The 10,592-nt window shown below is 37.2% G+C and overlaps 1 protein-coding gene across 1 annotated transcript; it reads left to right on the plus strand.

Moving 5' to 3' along the window:
- Positions 1–5,300: 5,300 nt before the first annotated feature.
- LOC147342397 (olfactory receptor 6M1-like) lies at positions 5,301–9,698 on the plus strand. Its single transcript, XM_086385105.1, has one exon. It carries the CDS (start codon positions 5,320–5,322, stop codon positions 6,265–6,267), a length of 948 nt encoding a protein of 315 aa, XP_086241231.1. The 5' UTR covers positions 5,301–5,319; the 3' UTR covers positions 6,268–9,698.
- Positions 9,699–10,592: the final 894 nt, after the last annotated feature.

Raw genomic sequence — 10,592 nt, forward strand, 5'->3', positions numbered from 1 at the left:
GTTCCAAGTTTTTAGTTCATTAACACTTTAAGCTTATCTCTAAGTTTTACTTTAAATAAACACCCAAGAGAGTCACTTAGGAGACCTTAACTTTCTAACTGTGATTAGTAACTTCAGTTCTAACATCCCAGGATTGCAATAATAATAATTAACCTTTTTTTTAATCCTAGAATCCCAAGAGCCATTCTAGACCAAACCTCTAAATATGACTGTAAAATCTGTAATACTGGAACCACTTCAATATCCAGAAACTAATATTATTTCCAGGGGAAAGAAAATAAAGTAGATATGTCTAAAATCAAGTCACAATATGCCTGATGAATGAACAGGAGTGACTAAACAAAATGAAGGAAGTTTTTAGACAGTTTGAATGAAAATATGAGTTTTTTGACGATCAAGATCATTGAAGTGAAATGATGTGCCTTTAGAAATAGTTTCACATCACTAGACAACAGAGACAGTACAGAATATTTTAGCACCAGACTATCTCATATGCCCTTTAGTTCTCTTCTAACCTAAGAGTCTGTGGTTTTGAAGAGTTCCACGTTTCTGGATGGAGCCACTGAAGATATAAAAATTAACTGAGTAGACAGGAAATTACACCCCTACAAGTGAGAAAAAAAATCTAAGATTTAGGAAGATTTCAGGCAGAAAGTCTTTGAGTCTTTTTGTCAGAGATAGAAACTGGAAGTCAGAGAACTTACTCTTAATGCACTGGGTCTGACTTTATCACTAAACTCCCTGGGTCTGACTTTATCAATAAACTCACCATTCTGCTTTGTTGGCAAAAATGTGATCCAGACAACATACTGCTTGAAACTCAGGAAAACATTCTGGATTAAGATTCACCAAATGTGTAAAATAGATGATTAAATAATAAAATAACACTTGGAATTTAGTATTAGTCAAAACTTAGACTTTTTTCCTAGGAATAAGAAAAAACTGAAAAAAATCATCAGAGGTTATAGAAGGACAGATTTTCATTCAGTGGAGGTGGATGAAGTACTTCAGCAAAAACTGAATAACCACTGGGTGTGATTTTGAAGAAAGAGATGTATATTACATGGAAAAGAGTCTCAGAGTAAGACTGAGAGAAACTTATATGGAATTCAAAGTTGAAGCAATAAAAGAATGTAAAGAATAATGGATGGAAGCCTTGAGAAGAAAATACCACAATTTTGAGGTTCTTAACATATTTGAATGAAGAAAATATCAGCTGTTCTACAATCAGTATAATGTAAGTACATTTTATTTTGCATGTATCTATATTTATATTTTACACAGTCTGAGTCTTAATACATGGGTTTGCATGTGTATTTTGTAAGTTAAAGTCCAATTACTGCCCTGCCAAAAAAATTAGTGATGGCAAAGTCAAATGTAATACCTTTACTATAACTATGTAAATGCATGTGTTTAATGTACCTCAGTTACAATTGAACTTTTTCACATTTTCCTGATAGCATCTCAGATATACCCATCTCCACATCTTAGTCCTTCTCTCTTCATCCTTCTTCAGCCCTATGTTCTTAAAGAACATCAAGGTTAGGACCATCAATCTGACATGACAGCCATCCTCATTTTAGAGATGAGGAAGACAAGACCCAGGCTGCTTTAGAGTCTTATTAAAGATCTTGACCTTCTAAATGGCCAAACAAGAAATACAACACAAGTTCTCTGATTCCAAGACCTGCTATACTCCCCATCTTTTTCCTATGGCCAAATTCTTGAAATGTGCAATTTTATGCAAATTTTCAGGATCCACAGAAAAAATGGTAGTGAGGAAAATGACCAGAAAAAGAAAGCCTACGTTTGTCAAGGTTATAATTAAATTGTAATACACAGGTTGTCAAGGTCCAGAACCTTTCGTGCTGGACATGATGGGACCCTGAGATCTAATACAGACCATTTGTAATAGAAAAGGCTAACACAAACTTGGGGGGGGGGGGCGGTTTACTATCATGAATTTGAGAGACTCTACAGAGGAGAGCATTTTTAATTTTTCTCAGAGAAGTGTATTTTACCTAAATAAGGCCAAATAGAAAGTTCCCAATCTCATTTTTTCCCAAAAGTATATGATCCTGTGACAACCATGGCAAAGAGCAACTCTGAGTTCAAACATCCCATATTTTTATTGTTAAAAAATGGCATAATACTTTGAAGATATCAAATTATTCAAATTTTACAACATCAGAGTGAAATTAGGTTCCTATCAGGGCCATCAAAGACTATATAGGCTAGAAGAAAAATAGAGGATATTATAGAGGAGGTTTACCAGATAAATGGAAGAATAAATAGAATGGATGAGACGTAGATTCGTGAACACCTACTGTATTCTGTTAAGATACCTGTCAGTCTCCTGCTCAGTGATGAAGGTGTGGCGGGCTAAAGAAAGGGAAGGTTAAAATGTTTCTACTTCTCTATAAAGTGTGTTCTATGTTATTATTAGACTAAACCTCAATATGAACAACTTCCCTATAGCTCAAATGGTAAAGAATCTACCTGCAATGAAGGAGCCCAGGGTTTGATCCCTGGGTCAGAAAGATCCTCTAGAGAAGGGAACGGCAATCCACTCCAGTAACCTTGCCTGAATCCCATGGACAGAGAAGCCTGGCGGGCTACAGTCCATGGGGTCGCAAAGAGTCAGACTCAAGTGAGCAACTAATATACACACACACACACACACACAAACCTCAATAACATTAAGACTTTTTCACCGATACAATTATGACTTTCCTGCAGTAGTAAACAGCTGAGAGATTTATTATCTGGGTGCAGGAGCAGTAGGGGAGGAGTGAATATTAGAATATTTGTGATGGAAAGAGTTCCTACTGGTATCAAGACCTTATTTCAGTTGGTGAGACTCTTCAGAGAACTTTGATAACATGAAAATGAAACAAATTTCCTTGAAACAATTTGGAAGATTATGAGAGAAATGGAATAATGCATCTTGCAATTGTACACTGTTCTCTTTCATACTAGATTTTTTCCTTCCTGAGACCCTGTCTCTAAACCCTGAAAGATCAATTAGTCACCTTGGTGTTTGGGTTCCTTTCTCATGCCTAGCTTTAACATTTTAGCAATCAGTTATTTATTAATAGAACTACATGGATGCTACATTATCAGCAAAAGAAAAGATGACATTCACCAGGAGGGTACAGTTATAATACAATCTGTATTTGATACATGAAATGCAGGCTCCTGAGTTTACCTTTGCTGAGCAGCTGCAACCTTTAGCATGGGGGGGAGTGCATCAATTCTGATCTATTTATTTAATAAAATATGAGTGCTGTTTGTGCCCAAAGAATAGTCGCTTGAGTAGAAAGGATGCTGACCCTCACTGGAAGTAAAAGATGTATTTAGACTGGAAAGGAATATGTAGGTGATCAATACTCATTTATAGATGTAGGGCCAAGGATTAAAAAGAACATAAAAAGAGCTCTCCTACAAATTCACCAGCAAGTCAAGTTGTTCAGATCCAATTATGTTCAAAATTTACTCTTTTTTTTTTTACATTTATTGTGCACTTTATTTCTTTTTTTTAAATGTGTAGTAATTTTATTTTTTTTACTCTTAAATGGATGGAAGCTATTATGCATTTTGTAAAGGAATTTACTTACTCAGAAATGTCAAATAATTCTACAAAACCAATGTTTCCTAATTTAAAACAGGGAAGGTGAGTACTAAACTCTTACTATTAAAATAATACAGATTGTTTGATTTGTACAATAAATAAGTATTGAACAGAAATGAAGAAGCAAATGAAGGGGCAGGAAAAGTCACAGCCAAATTTTCAGATGGAAATTTGCTCAGAAAAGCATGTCTTTAAAGCAAAGACAGCGGCTAGGAGTTATGTATCCCAACTAGAGCCTGAGGAAAATGCTTTCCTTTAAAGAGGAACCAGGTGGGCTCTAAGCTTAGAAAGAACCCAGCTCAGGGTTCATAATTTTCTTCTTTTAACTTGAAACTAAAAGATTATTCACAAAATATTACAACAAAGGACAGTGGGTCGACTGCATTCTATAGGCATGCAATAGATATTCAGCAAATTTAAGCAGTATCCAGAGATTAAGCTGAATGCTTCAAACACTATCTGCAGCCTTTATATTTATTTTTTATTTTTTGGCTGCAATGTGAAGCCATGTGGGATCTTAGTTCCCAGACCACTGGACCATCAGGGAAGGCTCTCTGTGGCCATTTTTGAACTACTATTAATAATGTGATCATCCAGTGGCTGAAAAGAATATATGGTATGGAAGTCTTATTTGCAGAAACCTGTTTAGAATCATTTGGAGAATGGGAGGGTAAAGTCTATTCTCCACGTAGCCATAGACATAACATTGCAAAGAACAAAAGAGAAGAACATGGACCATTTGCCCGAAGATGTTTTTCAAAATATATAAAATTGGTTTCACAAATTATGGTACATATATTATTGACCTTGTATATTATACATACATATGATACATGTATTATTAGTTCCATAACAGTGTAGATATTTTAAAACATATATGATTATAGCAAATTTTTAAAAATAAAAACCATAGGGAATTCCCTGGCAGTCCAGTGGTTAGGACCCAGTGCTCTCACTGCCAGGTTCAGTCCCTGGTTGAGGAACTAAGATATTGCAAGGCTCGAAGCAAGGCCAAAAAAATTAAATAAATAAATACCGCAGAACTTTATGGAGAATTCAATTACTACTAAATTAAAATAATATGTGCCCAACCTGATATTATATTAACTCAACACATAATACCAATAACAAATGTAAGTATCAATAGAAACAAAGATATATTTCCTCTCATTTGACTGTACAATTTTCATTTCTCTGCTCTTTGATTTAAGCAATACCTGAAAAGTTGAAAAAAATCCTCAAGGAAACTAACTCGGCTTTATTAACTTTCCGTTTTCTCCATTTTCCAAATTGATTGACTGGATTCTCAAGTAGGTTTCTCCTCTTATGCTCAGAACTTAGCTTGGAAAACAGTAGGTCAGAAAGAGGAAAGTAGAAAATAAGCATTGTATAAAAAAGAATAAAAAAGTCACCAAGCTTTAGGGAACTATGAAGATAGTTTCCATCAACCAAAAATTTTAAATATGGGAAGACTGTTTGGAGAACGAGTGTCATTTATCCAAGATCCTACATTTACTAGGGTCAGAGACAGGATGGAAACAAATAACTCTTTACTCTCCATTCAGAGCTCTTTCTACTGCATCTTTTCGATGCTATTGGGAGTTTAAAACCTATTTATTCTGACTTTCATCTTTATATTCAGTTATTTTTTTTTTCAGAGGCATGCTGCCCACCTTGCTCTGTACTCAATGGATGTGCAGAATCAGACCACGGTGACCGAATTTATCCTGACTGCCTTCCCTGCTCTCCAGAAGCTTCAGATTTTCCTCTTCGTGGTCCTCTTGTTTACTTACATGCTCACTCTAACTGGAAATGGAGTCATCATTTCCCTAATATGGGCTGATAATCGCCTCCAAACCCCAATGTACTTCTTCCTCAGTAATTTGTCATTTTTGGACATTTTATTCACTAGCTCAGTTACCCCAAAACTGTTATCCTTTCTCCTCAACGACAGGAAGACCATATCTCTTGCAGGCTGCATCAGCCAAACATACTTCTTCTTCTTCCTGGGGACCGTGGAGTTCATCCTGCTGGTGGTGATGTCCTTTGACCGCTATGTGGCCATCTGTAAGCCTCTGCGCTACACCATCATCATGAACAGCAGGGCGTGTCTCCTGCTGGTTCTGGGCTGCTGGGTGGGGGCCTTCCTGTCCGTGCTCTGCCCAGTCATTCTGCTGTCCAGGCTGCCCTTCTGCCACAAGGAGATTAATCACTTCTTCTGTGACATCGCCCCTCTGCTGCAGGTGGCCTGCATAGACACTCATTTCCTTGAGATGATAAGCTTCCTCTTGTCTTCTCTCATCCTCCTGACCTCACTGCTCATCACCACCGTGTCCTACACCTACATCATCTCTACCATCCTGAGCATCCCCTCGGCCCAAGGGCGTCAGAAAGCCTTTTCCACCTGTGCTTCTCACATCACTGTCGTTTCTATTGCCTATGGGAGCAACATCTTCATGTATGTGAGACCCAGCCAGAGTCATTCCCTGCAATTTGATAAAGTGACTGCTGTCCTCACCATAATGGTGACCCCTCTCTTGAACCCCTTCATTTATAGTCTAAGGAATGAAAAGGTAAAGGAAGTTTTGAGAGATGCAGTCAACAAAATTGTGTCCTTATTGCACAGGAAACCTTGAAAGGTTGCTTGCTAAGAATGGCTTTTCCAACTCTTGGACACAATATGGAGTAAGGCATGCTTGAAGACCATAAAATCAAAAATATGTAAGAAGAAATGAAAAAGTTTCGCGCCTCATCTGATGCAAAGTATTATAGTCAAGGTCCAGAGCAGAAAAGTCAGACATCAAGAAAATAATATGGTCTGAACCTTAATTGGGCCGTCTCACACACAGAACTGAATGAATTAAAGAAAAATACTGAACTAGAGTCAGAAAACCTTAATTTTAAGCCTGACTCTATCACTTTTTTATCAGGTAACAAGTAACCTCTCTGATCTTAGTTTCTCATCTGTGGAATGGGGAATATGGTTTGTGCTTTTCCTTTTTCTTTTTTTTAGTTAAAGTAGGGTTAACAGAGATAGTCTAAGTCATGTAACTACATGTAACTAAAAGTGAATCTTCTGAGTGTTTTAAGAATTTACAAGATAATGGGAAGCATCCCTAACAGCCAAATACTGTAAATAATAATAATACAAAAACAGGGAAGAAGAGTAACATAAACTTGTGTTTGTACATGTAATTAAGCATGTACATTTAACCCTCTTAACCTTGAAAGCAGATTTTTCTTTTCTTTTCTTTCTTTTTTTTTTTTTTTTTTGCCATGCACCACCTCAGCTTGAGGGCTCTTGGTTCCACAACCAGGGATTGAACTCTTGACAGTGAAAGCATGGAGTCCTAACTACTGGACTGCCAGGGAATTCCTAAGAAGCTGATGTTTTTATCTCCATTTTACAGAGGAGAAAACTGAGGTTCACTGAGATTAAGTGTCTTTCCCCAACTACATCACTAGTTTTTAAAATATATATATAATTATATGCATATATACAGGTACAATGGGGACAAGCATCTAAAAAGAGAGCCTAAGAGACTTTCTGAGCAATCCAGTGGTTAAAACTCTGTGCTCCCAAAGCAGGGGACAAGGGTTCAATCCCTGGTCAGGGAACTAAGATCCTGCATCCTGCATGGGATGGCCAAAAAGATAAAAAAATAAATTTAAAAAGAGAGAGAGTTTAGGAAAAGGGAGAAGACAATAGGCATCTCAGAGATCAAAATTAAGTCATTACCAGCGTGGTCATGAATCTTCCAGCTACACAAACAAAGATGAAAACCTTAAGAATTGGCAGAGAATCTGTCATGCAAGATCAGGAAGAGAAAGTACTGTCTTCAAAATGGATTCAGCATATTATAAAAGAACAATATCCAAAAAGAAAGAATATTGTCTGTCAAAAGGTAGAGCAGTGGACAAATGTTTACAGATCACAGGAAGGTAGAAGGGGACATTTCCTGGTGGTCCAGTGGTTAGGACTCTGCACTTTCACTGCCAAGAGTCTGGGTTCAGTCCCGCAAAAGTAGAACAGAATCATCAGGAATGAAGCATTCACATAATTTTCTGCTCTGTATTCATACTCAGACATTAATTAAGATGGGGTCTTGAGATCTACTACATTTGTGTCCTATTGATGCCATAACAAAATTAGCACCTAAAAAAGTACAAATTGACTATCTTAGAGATCTGTAGCTCAGAAGTCCAATACAGGTCTCACCAAACTAACATCTGCAGACTGCATTCCTATTTAGAGGCCCTAGAGGAAAATCCATTTCCTTCTTATTTTGGGTTGTTCTTGAAATTTAGGACCAAGGTCCTAGTATGCTGCTGCTGCCAGCTATCAGCCAAGGACCAGTCCTAGTTTCTAGAAGGTACTGCAGTCCTTGACTCATGGCCCCCTCTCCCTTCACCTTAAAGCTAACAACAGGGGAGGGGCAAGCCTTTCTCTGATGTGTCAGATCGCTGCTCCTTCCTTTTCCATCTCCTCTCTGACTCAGCTGGAAAAGGTTCTTCCTTTTTAAGGACTCATTTCCCTGGACTGAGTCCAGGCAAATAATCCACAATAATGTCACCAACACAAAGTCTACATCCTGAGTTACTTCTGTAAAATCCCTTTTGCAACTAAAGTAGCATACAAGTGACCCTCCACATCCATGGGTTCCATACCTACTGATTCAACCCACCATCAATCAAAAGTATTCTAAAAATAATTAAATTCCAGAAACTACCAAAAAGCAAAATTTAAACTTACCACGTGCTGGCAACTATTTAAATACCATTTACATTATTAGCTTTTATAGGTAATTTAGACATGATGTAAAGCTTCAGGAGAATGTGCACACGTTTTTTAGGCAAACATTGGAGAAGGAAATGGCAACCCACTCCAGTGTTCTTGCCTGGAGAATCCCAGGGATGGGGGAGCCTGGTGGGCTGCTGTCTATGGGGTTGCACAGAGTCAGACGTGACTGAAGCGACTTAGCAGCAGCAGCAGCAAGCCATTTTATATATGGTGGCTTCCCTGTAGGCTCAGCAGTAGAGAATCTGCCTGCCAACACAGGAGACAAAAGAGACACAGGTTCGATTCCTCGGGGGGGGGGGGGGCGGGGGGAGGGGAGATCCCCTGGAGAAGAAAATGGCAACCCACTCCAGTATTCTTGACTGAGAAACCCCATGAACAGAGAGCCTGGTGGGCTACAGTCAATGGGGGTCACAAAAGAGTCAGATGACAATAAAAACAACTATGCTATTTTATACAAGGGTCCTGGACCCGACCCCCTTCAAATACCAAGGGACAAGTGTACTCATAGATTCTGAAGATTGAACAAGAATTACCTTTAGGTGCCATTATTCTACTTACCAGGGCTTCTCTGGTGGCTCAGATGGTGAAGAATCTCCCTGCAATGCAGTAGACACAGATTCAATCCCTTTATTGGGAAGATTCCCTGGAAAAGGGAATGGCTACCCACTCCACCAATGTTAAATCGCTAGTGCTAATAATGCAAGGATGTAAAAGTAAAGAACAGGATGTTTTCTTAGAGCCAATAGTAACTTCTAAACTCTGTATTTCATCACTTGAAACCAGAAGAATTTACAAGCCCCAGGAAATGAAAGATTAGTGAAAAGCAGCAAAATATCTGGAAAATCCTTATTATAATGGTTATGTTTGTTTCTACTTAAATCATGGTTACATAAAATTTTATAAATTCATATTGACCAATATTTGAGAGAAACTTTATCTGTAAATTTTTGATCACCCTCTAATTGATTCATCATTTCCAATGGCCTATATTTATACTTTTGAAAAAGTTAATTTATATGCAAAATGAAAATTAATTTTATATAATGCTATTTTAACTGAAGTGTTAAATCAGAAAAACCAAAGATAAATACAAGTAAAAGACAGCTGAATGAAGGTTGGAGACCAATTCTTGTAACTCTGCTTATATCCTAATTCATTAGTAAATCCATTTCAGTTATTTAACCTGAATTGTTATTAAAATGCAGTGATTTTGCAACAAAAAAAAAATCATTGTTAGGTGAAAATAAATATAGTTGGCATTTTTCACTGTTTTAATTTTTTAATGAATTCCCATGTTACTCAAAAGTCCCATACTGAGATCATTAACATAGCAAAGAAAGTCTTCAACAAATAAGGTAGTTTAAACATAATTCAGTGAGGCTGGCCCAGGGTTGAACCAGCCTTGAAACTGAAAGTACAAAGACTTCATAAACTCTTAAAAATAGTGTAAATATTTCTGATTACAGTTTCAATTTCCATGCTGGTGATGAATCTGTTAAGATTTTCTATTTCTTAGGGCAGAAATAAATGCAAAAGAAACAAAAGAGACCATAGCAAAAATCAACAAAGCCAAAAGCTGGTTCGTTGAAAGGATAAATAAAATTGACAAACCATTAGCCAGACTCATCAAGAAACAAAGGGAGAAAAATCAAATCAATAAAATTAGAAATGAAAATGGAGAGATCACAACAGACAACACAGAAATACAAAGGATCATAAGAGACTACTATCAACAATTATATGCCAATAAAATGGACAACGTGGAAGAAATGGAAAAATTCTTAGAAAAGTACAACTTTCCAAAACTGGACCAGGAAGAAATAGAAAATCTTAACAGACCCATCACAAGCATGGAAATTGAAGCTGTAATCAAAAATCTTCCAGCAAACAAAAGCCCAGGTCCAGACGGCTTCACAGCTGAATTCTACCAAAAACTTAGAGATGACCTAACACCTATCCTGCTCAAACTCTTCCAGAAAATTTCAGAGGAAGGTAAACTTCCAAACTCAATCTATGAGGCCACCATCACCCTAATACCAAAACCTGACAAAGATCCCACAAAAAAAGAAAACTACAGGCCAATATCACTGATGAACATAGATGCAAAAATCCTTAACAAAATTCTAGCAGTCAGAATCCAACAACACATTAAAAAGATCA

The sequence above is a fragment of the Bos grunniens genome, chromosome 29 (assembly GCF_055505025.1).
Source record: "Bos grunniens cultivar Pamir isolate PY7600 chromosome 29, Bosgru_T2T1.0, whole genome shotgun sequence".
NCBI classification, from domain to species: domain Eukaryota; kingdom Metazoa; phylum Chordata; class Mammalia; order Artiodactyla; family Bovidae; genus Bos; species Bos grunniens.

Bases quoted from the DNA above. Each gene is read 5' to 3' on its own strand.
- LOC147342397 (XM_086385105.1), top strand. From the start codon at position 5,320: ATGGATGTGCAGAATCAGACCACGGTGACCGAATTTATCCTGACTGCC.